Genomic DNA, 19,849 nt, shown 5'->3' on the forward strand with positions numbered 1-19,849 from the left:
TTATTTCAAAGCAGCATAGTTCCTGCTACTGTACATTTGGAGCTGCCAAGAACCAGGTGTCTGAAGCCCAGCTGCCTGCAGTTAACTCCTAGCCTTCCCTCCTCCACATGAACACTCTCAAGACGCTCAACCTGCCCACGCCTTTGTTTTGCCACCTGCAAAATGGGGATCATAATAATGGCTAGCATTTACTGAGCACTTACTCTGTGCATTGCACCAAGAGATTTATTGTATTCTTTTTTTTAGATTTTATTTTTCCAAATATTTTATTTATTTATTTTAGAGAGAGAGAGAGAGAGAGAGAGAGCGCGCACGCACAAGCTGGGGGAGGGGCAGAGGAAGAAGGAGAGAGAGAGAAAATCAAGCAGACTCCTCACTGAGCGCAGAATCGGACACCAGGCTGGATCTCAGGACCCTGAGATCATGACCTCAGCCGAAACCAAGAGTCCCACTTGCTTAACCGACTGATCCACCAGGTGTCCTCAAAATTTTATTTTCAAGTAAGCTCTATACCCAATGTGGGGCTTGAACTTAACACCGCGAGATCAAGAGTCTCATACTGCGACTGAACCAGCTGGATTAAATGAGATCACGTGTAAAAACCGACTGCCTGATACCTAGTAAGACCTCCATAAATGTTAGAGGTTTTATCATTATTGGCCAACCACAGGAAAGACTGGGATCATTAGCGAACATTTTTTGGACTGAGCCTTAAGTAGGAGGTAGTGAGAAAAGAGGTGTTCCAGAAATGCCTTTACCAAGTCGTGAGGGGATAGGGCGTGGTGTGTGCTGGGAACTACACAGCGTAGTGGCTAAGAGTGCAGAATCTGAAGTCGGGTGGCTCCGTTACTAGCTGGGTGACCCTCAGCAAGTCACTCAGCTTCTGGGAGTCTCAGTCCCAGCACTGGCTGAAATCCATTTTTACTGCAGTTTCGTGCAAGGGGCTCCCTTGGAACTCAACAAATGCCGATTTCCCTTGGACATCATTGCTCCTCAGAACTGCGCTGGTGTGAGACAGGCAGTCGCAGTGAAGCTGGGGTGGGCGACAACTATAATTAGTAATAGCAAACACAGGCGCATCTGGGTGGCTCAGTCGGTTGAGCATGGGCTCTTGCCTTGATTTCCGGTCAGGTCATGATCTCAGGGTCGTCAGATGGAGCTCTTCATCAGGCCCGCGGTACCGGGGGGGGGGGGGGCCTCCCCGAGATTCTCCTTGTCCCTCCCCCTGCCCGAGCGCTCTCTTTCTCTCTCAAATAAATAAAATCTTTCAAAAAAAATAATAGCAAAACACATAGAGGGTTTTCTAAGTGTCCCAGACATCCCTAGTCTATCACTCTAAGCTCATGGCAATCTTTTCTTCTTTTTTTAAGATTTTATTTATTTATTTGACAGAAAGAGACACAGCGAGAGAGGGAACCCAAGCAGGGGGAGCGGGAGAGGGAGAAGCACGCTTCCCGCTGAGCAGGGAGCCCGATGCGGGGCTCGATCCCAGGACCCTGGGATCACGACCCCAACCGAAGGCAGACGCTTAATGACTGAGCCACCCAGGCGCCCCTAAGCTCATGGCAATCTTAAAGGCAGGTCTTAATGTACCTTTCTCAGATGGGGACACTGAGGCACAGAGCGGCTAAGTAACTTAGGAAACGCTAACCACGTTTTTTGTACAGGAAAAGACACTCGCCAACCCTCCCTCAGCAGCCAGCTGCCAGAGCGCGACGGCTCCGAGCTCCGCCGTCTCCGGGACCGCTGGGCGGGACCAAGTGGAGGAAGTCCCGCCCCCGGCCTTCCGCTCCCGCCCCCGCTGGTCCTGCGTCCCTTGTAGGGTAACGTGTTCGGGATGGCCGAGGGAGGCGACCGCGGCGGGCAGCAGGCGGCCTGCGGGCACGACAGCTACCGCTCGCCGCTTGCCTCCCGCTACGCCAGCCCGGAGATGTGCTTCGTGTTTAGCGAAAGGTACAAATTCCGGACCTGGCGGCAGCTCTGGCTATGGCTGGCGGAGGCCGAGCAGGTAACGGGCCGCGGGGATAGGGGCCGGGCGGGGAGAGGCGGGCGCGCCCCAGCACGTGCGGGGCTCGGCGACGAGCCTGGGCCTGGCTACTGGGGGCAGCTGCCCCGCTGTTTTCCGCCGAGTATCCCTTTCCTGAGGAGCTGTGGCCCCAGGAAGGTCAGGGCGGGAGGGCGGCACCTGTTGCCTCCCTTGTTTTTTTTTGTTTTTAATTTTATTTGTTTATTTGACTGAGAGAGACACAGCGAGAGAGGGAACACAAGCCGGGGGAGCAGGAGAGGGAGAAGCAGGCTTCCCGCGGAGCAGGGAGCCCGATGCGGGGCTCGATCCCAGGACCCTGGGATCATGACCTGAGCCTTCGGCAGACGCCCAACGACTGGGCCACCCAGGCGCCCCGCCTCCCCGGTTTTGACTCACGGAGGGTTAGAGACGCGGAGGAGGCGGAGAGAAATGCACGCTGTGGTTTTAAGGGTTTATCTTGGCCATTCCTGCAGGAATACTCTGCTGACCACGGACACTGAGCGCTCGTTACGTGCTGTTGTGCGACTCTAATTTCTTTACACATCTTTTCCCGTTTAACCCATAAAGACTTGGCAAACTAGGTGGTGCTTTTCCCACATTATATGGGAGAAATCAAGCCTCAGTGATAGCCAAGCGCATTATTTGCACGTAACCATTAATAGCAGAACCTGGGTGTGAACCTGGGTTCAATGCAGAGCCTGAGCACGGAGCCACTTTGTTTTCCACAGTGCCTCAATGTAGTTAGTGACGGGACTGTCACTACAAAATTCATGTTTCCTAGGCCACTACTTCCGCTCCACTCGGCTGCGTTTTGCCTTTCTAGGGAGGGAAAATCAGGGTAGGGGATTGTTAGATGGGATTTCTGGAGTCCTTTATAAGAGCTGCATAGAGAGCTATTTAGCTCAACGCTTTCAGAAATGGCTCCAGAGGGGCCTCCCCAGAGGAGTTGAAGGAAACTGAAGGTGATCCAGAGAGCTATAAAGTTTCAGAGGAAAATGCCACAAGAGGCAAGATGGCCGTGTCCTCTCAAAGGGCATAAGTAAACTTGGAAACAATCTGAGCACGTGCCTGGGACCAAGGTACAGCTGAACTCCCCAAACAGAAAACTCTTCCTAGATCTTCCCCCTCCCCATCACTGTGCTCAAGAAAATTAAGTGACATAATAATAGTGGACACACTTATCATGTCTACTATGTGCCAGGCACTGTCTTAAGATCTTGCATATTAATGGCTCATTAACTCTCAAAACAACCCTATGGTAAGTACTATTTTACAGATGTTTGACAGATGATGGAATGGAGACACACAAAGACTTCATAAACTATTGGCTTAGATAACAGTAACGGGTAGAAAAGGACATTAATAGGGTGTTGTGGTTTATCATGTACTGGCGCGTACTCTTTTCTCTTTCGTATGATACTCCATTATATAGATGAGATTTGGCTAGTGTGACCGAGGAACTGAATTTTTATTTTTAATTTCAATCAGTTTAAATGTAAATAGCCACATCTGGCAAGTAGCTACCATCTTGAGCAAGACAGGCCTAAGATGCAAGATCCTCCCCAGGGCCAAGGCTTGGGAGTTTCAAAGAGAGGTTTGAATGAATTTCACCGATCTGTATATTCAGCACTTGAACCCAGGGTTCTGAGCTGCCTGTGGGCTGCAAACAGTTTTTTGACAGCCCGATTTTTCCAGTGATGGATGAATGTAAGATGTTTATGTGTTTATTTTCTCAATAATGTCCTGCAGTGGTTTTCAAAAACGTTTTACCGAGTTTGCTGTATATAATTTGTTGGCAAAACCACTTACAACATTTTTAATTTTCATTTCTCTAAGTAACTCCATCTGGGTCAAATGTAAAGTTTTGGCCTGGATCCCAACACTTTGGGCACTTACCGGCCAAGCACTAAGGGGTAAGCGATAAATACAACAAACTCTCCTCTTATGGCATATACGTTCTAGGGGGAGGGACAGGCTAACACATTTGTAAAAATGTCATGTGGTGATAAGTGCTGTAAATAAATTTAGGTTAAAGGGATAGATAAATGACATATAAGAAGGATGTTTCATATTGGAGTCAGGAAAAAGACCTCTTTGAGAAGATGACATTTGAGCCCAGACACCAAAACGTGTGAGCCAGGCAGAGATATAAGGGTAGAGGGAACAAAGATCAGAATTACATTGTTGTATATTTTGGCATTTACTTAGAATGTAATTTACATTATTCATTAAGAAAATCATACCCTCAGGTGCCTGGGTGGCTCAGTTAAGTGTCTGCCTGGTTAAGTGTCTGCTTTCAGCTCAGGTCAGGATCCCAGCGTCCTGGCTCGGCAGGGAGTCTGCTTCTCCCTCTGCCCCCCCACTCACACTCGCTTGAGTGCTCTCTCTCTCTCTCTCTCTCTCTCTCTCTCTCTCAAAAATAAATAAATAAATAAGTAATTTAAAAAAAAAGAAAATCATGCCCTCCAGGGCGTCTGGGTGGCTCAGTTGGTTGGGCATCCGACTCTTGGTTTCAGCTTGGTGGTGATCTCAGGGTAGTGGGATCGAGCCCTGCCTGGTGCTTCACACTCCGCACACTCCGCTTGGGATTCTTTCTCCCTCTGTCCTTCCCCGTGCACATGCGTGCTCCCCAAAATAAATAAATAAAATCTTTTTTTTTTTTTTAAGGTTTTATTTATTTGAAAGAGAGAGAGTGAGCGAGAGAGAGAGCATGAGGGGGAGGGGGAGAAGCAGATTCCCCTGCTGAGCAGGGAGCCCGATGCGGGGCTCGATCCCAGGACCCTGGGATCCTGACCTGAGCTGAAGGCAGTTGCTTAACTGACTGAGCCACAAAACAATACCTCGAGGTACATTTCCTCTGCAATGTAGACCCTTAACTCCCCTCTCCTTTTCTGACATCAGTGGGCTATCCTTTTTAAAATATGAATGTGTAAAATCTTAAAAAAGAAAACGTGCCCTCCTCTCTGTATACTTTTAGTTGCCCCAAATTTTATTTTTATTTTTTTCTACAGATTTATTGATTTATTTTAGAGTATGTACAAGCCAGGGTGGGGTGGGGATCAAAGGGAGAGGGAGACAAGCAGACTCCCCCGCTGAGCAGGGAGCCTGTCGCCAGGCTCAGTCCCAAGACCCTGAGGTCATGACCTGAGCTGAAATCAAGAGCTGGTGTGGCTCAGTTGACTGAGCTACCCAGAGCCCTGCCCCAAATTTTAATTTAAGAATTGGGAGGTGGGGCATAAATGCTAACATGAACCAGTTTTTTTCTCAGTGTCACTTCAAGTCGTCGTGACACTTGAGGTTATTTTATTTTGTTTTGCCTGTTCTGCAGACATTGGGTTTGCCTATCACAGATGAACAAATCCAGGAGATGAAATCAAACCTGGACAACATCGACTTCAAAATGGCAGCTGAGGAAGAGAAGCAGTTACGACATGATGTGATGGCTCACGTGCACACGTTTGGTCACTGCTGCCCGAAAGCTGCTGCCATAATTCATCTTGGCGCCACCTCCTGCTATGTTGGAGACAATACGGTAGGAGCCTGTTGTTTTGTTTCCACTTAGGACTCGGTCTTCATAATGGATTTATAAATTTTATGTGATTTTGTCTAATTTTAGGAAGTGACTCCATAGATCTTTAGTTTTAGGACTATCTTAAACTCGGGAATCTTCTGCTTTTGTTATCCTTCCAATCTAAACTATAAGCCCCTAATGACCTCCATAATATAAGACTGGCAGGTACAGTTTACGCATTGGTTGGTTGGATGTAAGTCAAGGTCTTAGTGTTTTAGTGGCAAGGTAATTGTCCAGAGGGATTTTCTTTCTAAAGTCCTTTATAACTCATTGCTGTAACTTCTGAGAAAAAAAAAGAATTGCATTGTGATTCTTACACAAAACACTTAATTGTAGGCAGAGCAGCTTATCGTCAAACATGAAAAAGTAGTATCGCATTTTCCTAAGAGTTTACTAGGTGCTTGGCAGTATTCTGAGCATTTTGTATGTATTACTTCATTTATTCTTCACAACAACCAAAAGAGAGTTGCTTTTATCTCCATTTTTCAACAGCTTCTTGAGGTGTAGTTTATAGACCATAAGTTGCCCCATCTTAAATGTGCAGCTCAGTGAGTTTTAGTAAATTGATACGGTTCGACCTTCACTACACTCGGTTTTATGGCACATCCCTCACTCTAAGAAGTTCTCGTGCCTGTTTGCTTCTGTCCCCACGCAAACAACCGTTGACCTGCTTTCCTTCTCTGTAGTTTTGCCTTTTCTGGTAATGTCCTATAAATGGAATCAGAATATGGAGTCTTCCGGATCTGGCTTTATGATCCCTGTCTCCACGCATGAGGACACAAGAGAGGTTGAAGAACTTGCCTAATGTCACACAGCTAGAAAGGATACAAGCCCAGGAAGAATGGCTCCAAAGCTGTGCTCTTAATCACACTGTGTCCAGGGACCAGAAGTTCCGTTTCCAGATACACTTCCAACTCAGAAAGAAGCACCAATTTTTAAGTTGCCCCAAGTACTTGTAGTCTCAAGTGGTACATAATTAAAGGCATCCGTGTGTAATTGGCGACTCAAATAATGGAAGAACAACAATCTCCTCACATGGAATATACTTTTTTTTTTTTAACACGTACCCAATGTGTAGTTGGGCTCAGCAATTACTGTCTCATGTGAATTGCCTGAAATACATCCCCTATTTCCCTCAAGAACAGCTGCAAATTTCCTAAACCTTGATTTTCTGGTTCATGTCTTTTTTGTTGTTGTTAGCAATGATAGACGTGAACAAAGGAGGGGAAACTAATGGAATGTTCCCCCTGGAAGCCTCTCAGAGACTCAGGCATTCCTCTTTGGGAAGATCTAGAGCTTGTTGACCGGGACATCCTCAAAGTATTCAGGATGGAAGTTTGCCCTGTGACTGTTTTCCAGTCGTTTTAGATACCATGTACATTGGCCTTTGGGGGCATAAGGGTTTTGTTCCTCGGAGATCCCAGAAGTACTGCTGTCTAGGTTGATGTGCCCTTTTTTTTTTAAGATTTTATTTGTTTATTTGATAGAGAGATAGCGAGAGCAGAAACACAAACGGGGAGTGGGAGAGGGAGAAGCAGGCTCCCCGCTGAGCAGGGAGCCTGACATGGGGCTCGATCCCAGGACCCTGGGGGAGAGGGAAAGCAGGCCTCCCGCCGAGCAGGGACCCCAACGCGGGGCTCAATCCCAGGACCCTGGGATCATGACCTGAGCCGAAGGCAGACGCTTAACGACTGAGCCACCCAGGCGTCCCAGTTGGTGTGCTTTTAAAACCGTAATCTGAAAAGAACAACTGTATTAGGATATCTGGCTTGCACAGAGGGTTGCTCATAGTGAGGTAGGTGGCTGACTGAGAAGCCCAGTTGTGATGGCCAAAAAGTGTTATGTAATATGATTGTTTGGGCAAAGCTGTTTAATGTGAGACCACTGCATTTTCTTTTGCAGGACCTGATTATTCTTAGAAACGCATTTGACCTGCTATTGCCAAAGGTAAGGAGTTGGCAGCAGTCTCCTGTCAGCCCTGAGTTCCCTATGATAGGAGATGGGCACCACTTTGGAATAAATCAATGCAACGTGACTAAATAGATTATCTTTTATTCAGACAAATGATCCTATATCTGATCTGTAGAACTAATTAATTGTCTCTTTTTGGGTTAAAATGCTCTAAGCAAATCCTTTTTAAAACATAGCCTTTTAAATGAAGGAAGTTAACCAGTGGCTTGTTGTTGGAATAGGTGGGTCACATTTGTGACTTTGTCCTTTTTTCTGCATGAGCACATAAGTGGTCTTAAAATTGTGCGGAAAAAGTTCATAACTCTTTAGGTAGTCAACTCAATTTTCAAACGTTGATTGCTCTGAACTCATCAAGGCACTTTGGGATACAAAGATGAAGATAGGCCTCTGCCTTCCGCAGGCTGGACATCTAATTTTATATTAAATTGTCTAAAAGTTTAGCTCCTGATTATGTAACGAGCTCACCCTGAACTCATTTTTCACTACGTGGTCTTTCTTACAGCTTGCTAGAGTGATCTCTCGGCTTGCTGACTTTGCTAAGGAACAAGCCGATCTTCCCACCTTAGGTTTCACACATTTCCAGTAAGTGATACGATTACTTCTTGGGACTTGGGCTAGTTTGTGTGCATTTCTTCAGTTTTCCTTCTCCATGGAAGCCTGGAGGTGAAGAATCTCAAAACACAGTGTAAGCAAATAACTTGGGATGCTTATGAGGAATGAACCTTGTCCCTACCTTAAAAGCTATAGTAGTAAGAGTTCATTTGAGGGACATGGGAAAATATGGATCAAGAGCCTTAGGAAGTATTCATGCTCCTTGATTTAGTGATTCCATTTTTAAGACTCTATCCCAAGGAAGTAATTAAATTATGCAAATAGCCTTATATACAAAGATCTTTGCTAAAATAGTAGTTTTATAGTAAGCACTGGAAACAATCTAAATGTCCACAATAAGAGAATAACTAAATAAGGTATAGTATATAGTATATTCATAGGCAGGAATAATACATAGCCATTAAAATGATGCTTGTAAGACTAATATCATGGAAATACGCTTAGGTTAATGTTATGGGATAAAGACAGCATATAAATTGTACAAAGATTGGAAGAAATTACACCAAGATGTAAATACTGATTTCTCTTGTCTATGGGATAGTAGGATAATTAAATTTTTCCCTATATTTTGTATTTTTAAAATGTGCAAGTATTTTTATGATTATCAAATAAAATCCTTTTCGAAAGCAGAGAATGTCATTTTTGGAATGCTAGTAGCAAACTTCTAATGATATTTCAGTAGTGGTGTGTTAGCATCTGCCTTATATTTTGCTGCGGTATTGCTATGGCAACAAGGATTTTTTTTTTTTTTTAAGAGAGAGAGAGAGAGCAGGAGCAGGGGAAGAGGGAGAAGCAGGCTCCCCGCCGAGCCAGGAGCCCGATGCGGGGCTCGATCCCAGGACCCTGGGATCATGACCCGAGCCGAAGGCAGATGCCCAACCGACTAAGCCACCCAGGCGCCCCGGCAATAAGGATATTATCTCCTATAATTTAGGAAAGGCTGTTGACTTTAATCTTCCTCAAAGTTAGGGCCTGCATTTACTGGTAGCAGAAACCTGAAGAAATCATTCATGAGAGGGGCGCCTGGGTGGCTCAGATGGTTAAGCATCTGCCTTCGGCTCAGGTCGTGATCCCAGGGTCCCCGGGATCGAGCCCCAAATGGGGCTCCCTGCTAAGCGGGGAGCCTGCTTCTCCCTCTCCCTCTGCCCTCCCCCTGCTTGTGCTCTCTCACTCTCTCTGTCAAATAAATAAATAAAATCTTTAAAAAAAAAAAGAAATTGTTCATGAGGAGTCAGTGTGCAGTATATAGGGGTTGGCCATGACAAATGTTGCCTTCTGCTGACTCCCTAGTATTACCTGAGTTGCAACTCCTCTTCCTCTCCTGTGAGTATTGGAGAGTGCGCAGAGAATGCATGCATCCCAGTATTCCTTTGGGTATAGGGTGATGAGGGTATCTGCTGCCACAGTTAGCAGGCGTTAGGCACTCAGAAAATGGTATGATGCATAGGTATCACCTCAATTTAGGTCAGTTCCTGCATTTAAAAAGAAGCAGCTTTGGGGCACCTGGCTGGCTCGGTCAGTAGAGCATGCGACTCTTGGTCTCAGGGTTGTGAGTTCAAGCCCCATGTTGAGCGTGAAGCCTACTTAAAAAAAAAGAGGGGTGCCTGGGTGGCTCAATCGATTAAGCAGCTGACTTGATTTTGGCTTAGGTCATGATCTCAGGGTCCTGGTATCTAGCCCTGCATCGGGCTCCCTGTTCTCTCCCTTCTTCTCAAATAAATAAATCTTTTAAAAAGGGAGGGAGGGGAAGCAGCTTTATTGAGATATAATTCACATACCATAAAATTCACCCTTTTTAAAAGTCTACAATTAGTGGTGATTTTTTTTTTTTAAGATTTATTTATTTTAGCGTGAACTGAGGGAGGTGCAGAGGGAGAGAGAATCTCAAGCAGACTCCCTGCTGAGCACAGAGCCTGATATGGGGCTTAATCCCATGACCTGAGCGGAAATCAAGAGTCGGGTGCCCAACTGACTGAGCCACCCAGGCATCCCTAATTAGTGGTTTTTAGTACATTTACAGAATTACACAGTCACCAGTACATAATTTCAGAATATTTCCATCACCCTTCAAAAAAACCCATACCCATTTAGCAGTCACTCCTATTCCCCCCTTAACTGTCCCCTGGCAATCACTATCTATTTTCTGTCTATGGATTTGCCTCTTCTGGACATTTTATTTAAATAGAGTCATACAATATTCATCTTGTTATGACTGGCTTTATTCACTTAGTGTAATGTTTTCAGTGTTCACATTGTAGCATGTAGAGCACTTCATTTCTTTTTATAGCCAAAATGGTAGATATACCAGATTTTGTTTGTCCGTTCTTCAGTTGATAGACATTTGGGTTGTTTCCACTTTGTGGCTGTCATGTACAATACTGCCATGAACAGATCCATGCAAAGCCATCCATTTATTTCTTTGCTTGTCCCAGTAATCTGTTAGCGAGAGTTAGCTAGAAAACTACCATGAGATTAATGGGGGGACCTACTGTGGCTCATGGTATGACTTCCTGTTGCCGTCTGTTCATGTCATTAGCCTGATAGAGAAAATCCATCTGGGATGAGCTAGGTCATCTCTTCGAACTCCAACTTTATTGCAGTGTATTCATAATTATATTTCATGTTCAGAAACAGACCAGCAGTAGATCGATTTAGACTTGGGATGGGGAACGAAGCCATCAGCTGTTATAGAGTCCTTCGGTTGTTTTGGGCTTCTCCACAGCATAGCTCGCTTCTCATCAGATCTCCTCAGAGGCTTTCCTTTACTGACAGTCTAGAGTAGCATTCTCCAGTATCCTCATCATTTTATGTTTTCACATTTCTGACAATCAATAGTTACTTTGTTTACTTGCTTACACCACAGTGTGAGCTCCATTGGTCAGGAACCTTGTCTGTTTTGTTTGCTGTATTTTCAAAACCAAGAACACATTGGATACTTGGCAAATGTTTGTTACATGAGTGTATTTGACTGCCAAAGTCTGGGGACAAACAAAACAGACATTGTCCCTGCCCTTATATTGCCTCTTGATGATAAAGAAAGAACTTTGTTAGGAGACCTTTAGTTTTATAATCATTGAATATTTATAAATGACATTGAATTTCCTTAACTATTATTTGCTCAGACTTCTTAGCTCTGGTTTTGTCTACACGGGTTTCTCTGTCTCTTACTTTAATTCTTACCCTTTCCAGGGGTAGCAGTGATTGTTCGAAGAAGCAGTGAAGCTTTTATGAAGTAAGTCCTTGGTTTGAGACTTCTGTGTGTCCTTTTTGGGTCATTTTCAGGCCTGCTCAGCTGACCACAGTTGGGAAACGTTGCTGTCTTTGGATTCAGGATCTTTGCATGGATCTCCAGAACTTGAAGCGTGTCCGAGATGACCTGCGCTTCCGGGGAGTGAAGGGCACCACTGGCACTCAGGCCAGCTTCCTGCAGCTCTTCGAGGGAGATGACCAGAAGGTATTCTGAGAGCAACCGGGGGACACAGAAACTAGGTGGTGAGAGCACCAGAGACAAAGCTGACCTCCAGGATGGGAGGAGAGATTGATCTTGGGATGAGTGGACTGGAAGGAGTCCCAAGGGTTGAAACCTGGGCAGGATGTTGAGATGTTCTCATACTGGTCACACCTGGATTTCTACAGGGATGTCTTTTTCTTCCAAGGTAGAGCAGCTTGACAAGATGGTGACAGAAAAGGCAGGATTTAAGAGGTAGGTAAATGAGTGTTGGCTTCCTTACTAAGTGATGGTGAAGGCCTGTGTTCAGTGTACCTCTTGATTTGACCCTGACTTTTTTTTTTTTTTTTTTTAAAGATTTTATTTATTTATTTGACAGAGAGAGAGATAGCGAGAGCAGGAACACAAGCAGGGGGAGTGGGAGAGGGAGAAGCAGGCTTCCTGCCGAGCAGGGAGCCCGATGTGGGACTCGATCCCAGGACCCTGGGATCATGACCTGAGCCGAAGGCAGACGCTTAACGACTGAGCCACCCAGGCGCCCCGACCCTGACTTTTTCTTCCTTAGTTCTTCTACCCATTTCCTTTTATCTCTGGCCTGGGTTTTATTTTCTTATAGTCTAGATTCTATTTTTTTATAGTCTGTAAGGAAAAAGGAAAGTGTTTACTTCTGAGATGTTTAGAATAGTCTCACCCATGTTGAGGTCCTCCAGGGGGTTCATCTAAATCTGACCATTTCCACTGAGGGCCACAAGGCTTCACCATGGCTTCTTGTTCCAGGCATTTCCATCAGGCTGTGGCCAGACATGGGTACCACAGGCCCACAGTTCCTTCTCGGGTCTGGGTTAGTAAAAAGGGTGGCAGAACAGTTTGTTTCAGAAGCATGTTATCAGTGAGGTCGTCTGGGCTCAGTATGACTTAGTATACCAGTGAGACCAAGCTTTCCTTAAGGTCTGTTTTTGCTCATTTGTTTGACACAGTCACATTTTGAAAAAACACTTTTTTTTCCCCCGGATTTTGTTTGTAAGTAATCTCTACACCCAGTGTGGGGCTCAAACTTAAACAACCCTGATATCAAGAGTTGTGTGGTCCGCCAACTGAGCCAGCCAGGCACCCCTGAAATATTTTCACTTATGATTCTTTCTTATTACTTTTAGGGCTTTCATTATCACCGGACAAACCTATACACGAAAAGTGGATATTGAGGTGCTCTCTGCGCTGGCTAGCTTGGGAGCATCTGTGCACAAGGTGAGCGGTGGGAGCAGTTTGCGGGGGTCGGGCTGAGAGCTTTGCACACCACAGGCAGATGGAATTGGCCTCAGACTTTTATTTAGTCCTATCTCGAGATGTCAAGCTTCATTTTCACCATCTGGGGGTCTGTAGGTGACACCTCTTAAATTAAGGTGGTTAAAAGACAGGACAAGCTCCAACGTTCTCATTAAAGCTCATCTTGCATTGTCTTTCCTTGCTGTCTTCAGCAACGTTTCACACGAGTGTTTCCATGCTCCCTTACTTGTTATCCCCGCTCTTCAGGAGCCAGGAGAAGTCTAAGTGAGATATTCTCTGGGAGCTTTTGGAGAGGACGTGCTCACCTCCTTCATCAGTCTAGCCCCTGCTCCCAGAGTCCCGTGCACCAGCAGCGTGGGATGATGCCTGTGGCCCTTTCCCCCCAGATTTGTACCGACATACGACTCCTGGCAAACCTCAAGGAGATGGAAGAACCCTTCGAAAAACAGCAGATTGGTGAGTGTTCTGTGAAGACGTGGGAGCACCGCAGAGATGCTGGGAGGCCTGTGGGCATGTGTTAATAGCTCACCCAGCAGTGTGCTCGGGCACTCACTGTCCTCTGAAGTCTCTCTGCCTTTGCTTCTCCTCCCTGCCCGGGGCAGGCTCCAGTGCAATGCCGTACAAGCGGAACCCTATGCGCTCAGAGCGGTGCTGCAGCCTTGCCCGTCACCTGATGACCCTGATCATGGACCCGCTGCAGACGGCGTCTGTGCAGTGGTTTGAGCGCACGTTGGATGATAGTGCCAATCGGTCAGTAGAAGGGGGATGCCACATATAGCAAGTGGGGGGGAGGACCAGAGAGGAGCCTGGAAGCAGAAGGTTTTGAGCATCTGTGCATTTTCTCCTTGTCCCCACAGAGCCTGGAGTCTCGCAGGGAGGCAAGAACACAAAACAGTGTGATGCGTGTTAGGATCAGAGTGTGTACGAGATAATCTCTGTGGGAGCTAAGACGGGGAGTAGTGGTGGAGGAGTCAGGGAATGCTTCACAGAGGAAGTGATGCTCTAAGACTCAAGAAATAATAGGCTTTTTTTTTGTTGTTTTTTTTTTTTAAGATTGTATTTATTTATTTATTTGAGAGAGAGCAAGAGAGCATGAGCAGAGGGAAGGGCAGAAGGAGATTCAGGCTCCCCACCGAGCAGGGAGCCCGACCAGGGCTTGATCCCAGGACCTTGAGATCATGACCTGAGCCGAAGGCAGATGCTTAACCAACTGAGCCAGCTAGGCACCCCTATCCTGTACTTTTTAAAAGCGGTTTCACGTTACTGTGATTTGCTTGTATTGTACTAGGATCTGAAAAGGATACATAGTTAAAGCTAGCTCTCTGGGATCTGTGTGTAATCCAGGGAATAAGACATTGATGGAAATAAGATGTGTGAACTCATTCAGAAGTCAGCTGTTGAATACTTCTCGGCCCGGCGTGACCTAATCAGATGTGCCCGCTAAAACACCCTGTAACAATTTGGAGAATTTTTTAAAAATCCCAAGTCCACACTGGCATAGTGGCCATGTGATCAGAGGAAGGATACGGGTATAAAATCAGGGGCAGATTGGCTGGCCTTGGTGGTGGACTGCAGTGAGGATTAAGATCAGTGATGGGGTGCTAGTGCCATTTACTGAGACAGGAGCCACAGGGAGAAGAACAGTGGGTTTGACATGTGAGCAGGAAGCAGTGGAAAAGTGGCTGAGTCCAGTTTGGGATCAACCAGGTCGAGCTCTCCAATGGGGTATATGATCTGGCACATAAGCAGGTGGCCTGGACAAGGGGTAATAGATTTGAAGGTCATCAGGATACTGGGGTAGCTGAAGTCATGAGATTAAAGGAAGTTGTCAAGTAGTACATGTAACGTGACAAGTCAGTGAGGCAGCTTCTGGGGACACACCCTACATTTCACTCAAATTGATACTTGTTTAAAGAGGTAACTGAATTGGCTGTTTGTTTTCCAGACGTATCTGTTTGGCTGAGGCATTTCTCACTGCAGATACGATATTGAATACGCTGCAGAACATTTCTGAAGGATTGGTGGTGTACCCTAAAGTAAGAAACCTCAATTAAAAAACAAAATATTAGGGAGGGGGGTTGGCATGTGGGAGGGGGAGTGTAATCTTTTCCTGCTCTGGAGTGAGTATGTTTGGGGAGCTGCATCCTGGTCCAGTAGTTCTTCCCAACCAGAGCTCATCCCGAAGGTTGTGACGTAAGCTCTAGAGAACTAACCCTGGAATCCATAGACACGTTTATAAAAAAGAGAAAAGGAAGTACTTTGAATTGGCTTACACTATTTATGGGCATGATTTATCAGCTCTGGTGTGACTCTCAGAGCAGATGATTTCCTTTGCCTGTTTTTAAGTACCTGAGGCAGATGGGTTCATTTCCATTATATACTTGGCTCTTGAGGTTGGGCACTGAAATTTTAACAAAGTTTAGGTTTTAGAAATCTTTCCAATGAAGCAACTTTTCAAAGTTTGTTTAAATCAATGTTCCTTTTTTGAATCAAAATAATACTTTGAATTAGAAAGAAAACTGAAAAATACAGTGTGGATGAAAACGATCCATTCTACTCTCAGTCTTCATAAATATGATAGTTTATGTCCTTGTGTGCATTTTGTGGGTCACAGTGGATCTCTTACTATGTGTGTGACTTTGTAACCTTGCGCCATCTTCATCCTGCATTCATTCTTCTAGGTAATTGAGCGGCGCATTCGGCAAGAGCTGCCTTTCATGGCCACGGAAAACATCATCATGGCCATGGTGAAAGCTGGGGGTAACCGCCAGGTTTGTTAACCCCTCATGCTCCTGGATAAGTGGAAAGTGCACCTTTAGTCCTGTTCTCCTCCCTTAAGGAGAATGAAAGCATTTCTGTCATCACCCTCAGTCATGGTAGTGGTACAGAGCAGTGACCATATTCTGCCGTAGAATAGGCTTGTCTCTGGAGGGTGATCGTGGTGAACTTGGCTTGTTAAGAGTGAATCACTTAGTCACCTGTAGAAAAGGTCCACTCTTAGTGAAGGAATTAGGTCTGAATTTCCAATAGGAAATGATGGGAAGTGGGCAGGACACAAGAGCACACGGTTTGTGAGGCTTTGGAGGGGCCAGTGCAAGATGGGCATTTACTTCAGGCTCATCCTAGGATATGGTCAGAGGGTCAAGATCTTGGAGTCAGACTGTGAGGGGAACCATCTCAGCCCTGAAGGGCTTTGTGTACCAGCATGGATGTGGTGTTGGATGACTTCTTAAGATGTTAAAATGCCCTCTTCGTAAATGAACCAACAATACTTCACTGTCTTCCCAGGATTGCCATGAGAAAATCAGAGTGCTTTCCCAGCAGGCAGCTGCTGTGGTCAAGCAGGAAGGGGGTGACAATGACCTCATAGAGCGAATCCAGGCTGATGCCTACTTCAGTCCCATTCACTCCCAGTTGGACCATCTACTGGATCCTTCTTCGTTTACAGGTCGTGCATCCCAACAGGTAAGCACCAGAACACTTCCAGAGCTCTGTAAGCCTCCCCAAATGCTCTCTTTTTTTTAATTTTTAAATTTTTATTTTTTAATTTTTTTTTTGAGAGAGCTTGTGGGAATGGGGGCTGGGGCGGGGCAGAGGGAGAGGGAAGAGTCTTAAGCAGGCTCCGCACCCAGCGTGAAGCCCAACTCGGGGCTCGATCTCATGACCCTGAGATCATGACCTGAGCCCAAATAAAGAGTCGGATGCTTAACTGAGCCACCCATGTGCTCCCGAAATAATGCCCTCTTTTTACACTACTGGGCTGCAGAACCTGGAATACTGTCTTTAATGTTTCTACTTTTATAGGAGGTATGATGAGAATGAGGCTAGTCAGAAAGAATTCAGAGCAGGCTGAAAAAAAAAAAAAGAATTTGGAGCAGGCTGAAATGTGAAGATTTGGTTGTTTTGAGCTGTCTTAAGTATTTCCCCCTGTGGATTTCTCTGAATTCTGGTCTGGAGCATGTGGTATAATGGACAAAGACTGGATTTTACCCTCAGGTAGATCAGTCAGGTTCATTCCTGACTTCTGGCTTTAAAGGCTGACAGGATAAGAATACATATCTCACAGGCTGGTGGTTATATGGATTAAAAGGCCTAGCACAGTGCTTGGTGCATAGTAAGTATTCAATAAATGTCATTTTCCCTCTTGGCCTTCTGGAGACCACAAGACCTAATTCAAAAACATTTACGAGCGCAGACTAGATGCTCAGTATGTATTCGGATACTGTGCTTCATTCTGGGGCTCAGAACTTAGTGGTGAAGGCTTATAAAGAGGTCATTATAGTACCAAGCAGTACCTGCAGGAATTGCGGGAAGCATATCCTTTGGGATCACAAAGGAGGAGTAGAATAGCCCTAAAATAGGAGAGGTCGGGAAAGGCTTCTTGGAAGACTCAACATCTGAGCTGAATCTTAGGGACAAGTAAGAGTTGGCAAATACATAGTCCAACATGGGAGAGAAACTACAATCGTGTGAGTGTTGCTGGAGCAGCAAGTGCCAGAAGTAGGTCTAGGATTTCAAGTTGGAAGACAAACTGCAGGTAGGAGACCAGCAAGGAAGCTGCCGCAGAAGGCCGCGCGGTAGATGACGGGGCTGTTGAGCCAAGGTGGTGGTAGATCCAGATGAGGGGAGAGATTTCGGGGCTGTCTAGGGAGTTAGTCACTTGGCAGCTGGTTGAATGAGGAGGAGGGAAGAAGCAGTGATGATTTTAGCTTGGGGAACTGGGTGGGCAATGGGGAGACCAACGGAAAGAACAGTCTGGGCTGGTTTGTGGGGAAGCACATGTGGGCATAGTGGGTTGAACTGCCTTGGTCTAGGGACAGATTTCTGACAGGCAGTTGAGGAAAACAGAAATTCAGTGGTGGAGTAAGAGCTTTATCAAATTATTTCTCGGTGATAAAAACTGACATTGAAAAAAGCATTATCAAACTTACATCTTTATATTTTCCTTTGTCTTACATTTGCTTTCCTCTTTGGCAGGTGCAGAGATTCTTAGAAGAGGAGGTATATCCCCTGCTGAAACCATATGAAAGTGTAATGAAGGTGAAAGCAGAATTACGTCTATAGAATTGGAAAGAATTAAACAAGAAGTCGTTGGCTTCGTTAACTTTTATTGCCGAGTCTTGGAAAATGTTATTCTAATGCCTTCTTTTACCTCAAGACCTGTTACCTTAAATTGATAACAGCACTTTTTTGTTTACACGGTGCTTTCACATTTCTTAAGGTTTGCAATGCAGAAATAAATTACGTTGGGGCGCCTAGGTGGCTCAGTTGGTTAAGCGTCTGACTCTTGATTTTGGCTCAGGTCATGATCTCAGGGTTGTGAGATTGAGCCCATGGGCATCAGGCTCAGCGCTGGGTGTGGAGCCTTCTTAAGATTCTCCCTCTTCCTCAGCCCCTCCCCACCTCTCCCTGCTCTCTCTCTCTTTAAAAAAAAGAAAAAAGAAAAAGGAAAAAATGACGTTGAGTTGGACTCTGTTTTCTAGAGCAACACAGCCTGTAGTTCATAGTTTGCTCTGTTCTTTCAGGCATGTTGTCCTGCCAGCCTAGTCAGTTTCACATGCTCACTTGATCGTGAGGGAGTAAGCAAACTGGTCCTCTCATCTGAAGGTAAATTTGATCTGTGTCTAGCAAAATAACCTGGACTCTGATTCAGTGTGGTTGGATACCTTTGGTATCCAGTTATGTTTTGCCAGAATATATAATGAAAGTCAGAGCTACAGTAAATTCTCAGGCTTACTCAGCTCAAGTTGTACCCAAACTCACTTCATCTTTTGGTAAAGCTTATATGTCGGAGAAATGCTAATTGGGTCTGTTGATTTCATCAGGGCATTTGACAATCTTTAATCCTGGTTACACAGATTGATAGGTGATTGAACCAGCTGTAGCCAAAGAAGATCATTAGGAAGGAGAGCACTGGTGTTGGTCCACAGACCTCTGTCCTTAGCCCTGTGCAATTCTACATATTGTTTCAGCATAGATGAAATTGAAGAAAGTGTATTTATCAGATTTGCAGATGACACAAAACTAGGACAATTAACCGATACATGTATTTGGTAAGGTAACTAAAATTTTATCTAACCTAAAGTAGATTGAAATGATGTGGCCAAAACTAAGAAGAAAAAATTAAGATAAATGTAAGTAAATTAGGCTTAAACTCCACTGTAGTCTTACTGTTCCACACCCATGGCATTATGTTCCATTTTGGACACCCAGTCTGAGGAACAGAGATAAACTAGAGAGCCAACCTCCAAAGGAGACCTTGTCCTATGAGGAGTGGCGAAGGAATGTTAGGGCACTTGATCCTATAGGAGAAAACTTGTCAGCGCTTCAAATACCACTTTGAGGGAGAAGAGTGACTTAGGTAGCTGTTGCCTCAAGAGACACAATTTTTATTTTATTTTATTTATTTGACAGCACAAGCAGGGGGAGCGGCAGGCAGAGAGAGAAGCAGACTCCCCACGGAGTAAGGAGCCCAATTTGGGACTTGATCCCAAGACCCTGGGATCATGACCTGAGCTAAAGGCAGACGCTTAACTGACTGAGCCACCCAGGCATCCCCCCAAGAGACACAACTGAGACCCATACCCATTGTTGAGAGGCTGGTTTGGGCCCAGACAGTGAAGCTGCTGTGAGTTAGTGATTCTCCCTCTACCCCACCACATTCTTTCCCTTCAGCTCAATCAGAAGCCAGACTACCTAGTTGTCAGGAATGGGAATGTTGAGAGGGAAGAGAGGCTGGGTTGACTCCAACCATACACAGTCAAAGGTAGTCTGGAGTAAAGAGCTCAACCTATTGGAAAGGAGAATAGGAGACAATCCTTGAAACCAAATTCTAAATGCACTTCGGGGTAGCAAGCAGCTTGGAGAGCGTGGAGCCATAGAAGGTCTCAACTCTTTCAGAAACAGTCTATTATTCCTCTCGTATGAATCTTTTTTT

At 45.4% G+C, this 19,849-nt stretch overlaps 1 protein-coding gene across 2 annotated transcripts; it reads left to right on the forward strand.

Moving 5' to 3' along the window:
* Positions 1-1,788: 1,788 nt before the first annotated feature.
* Positions 1,789-18,022, forward strand: ADSL (adenylosuccinate lyase). 2 transcript variants are annotated; one of them, XM_036078576.2, is made up of 13 exons: positions 1,789-2,008; positions 5,355-5,558; positions 7,500-7,544; positions 8,071-8,150; positions 11,463-11,634; positions 11,837-11,883; positions 12,783-12,873; positions 13,299-13,368; positions 13,515-13,662; positions 14,858-14,948; positions 15,594-15,683; positions 16,201-16,377; positions 17,890-18,022. In XM_036078576.2, exons 1-13 carry the CDS (start codon positions 1,838-1,840, stop codon positions 17,974-17,976), a joined length of 1,473 nt encoding a protein of 490 aa, XP_035934469.2. In that variant the 5' UTR covers positions 1,789-1,837; the 3' UTR covers positions 17,977-18,022. The 2 variants fall into 2 exon arrangements, with proteins under 2 accessions (XP_035934469.2, XP_077932787.1); XM_078076661.1 differs by having other exon boundaries at positions 1,833-1,953.
* The last annotated feature ends 1,827 nt before the right edge of the window (positions 18,023-19,849 follow it).

This window comes from Halichoerus grypus, chromosome 6, assembly GCF_964656455.1.
Source record: "Halichoerus grypus chromosome 6, mHalGry1.hap1.1, whole genome shotgun sequence".
In the NCBI taxonomy this organism is placed as follows: domain Eukaryota; kingdom Metazoa; phylum Chordata; class Mammalia; order Carnivora; family Phocidae; genus Halichoerus; species Halichoerus grypus.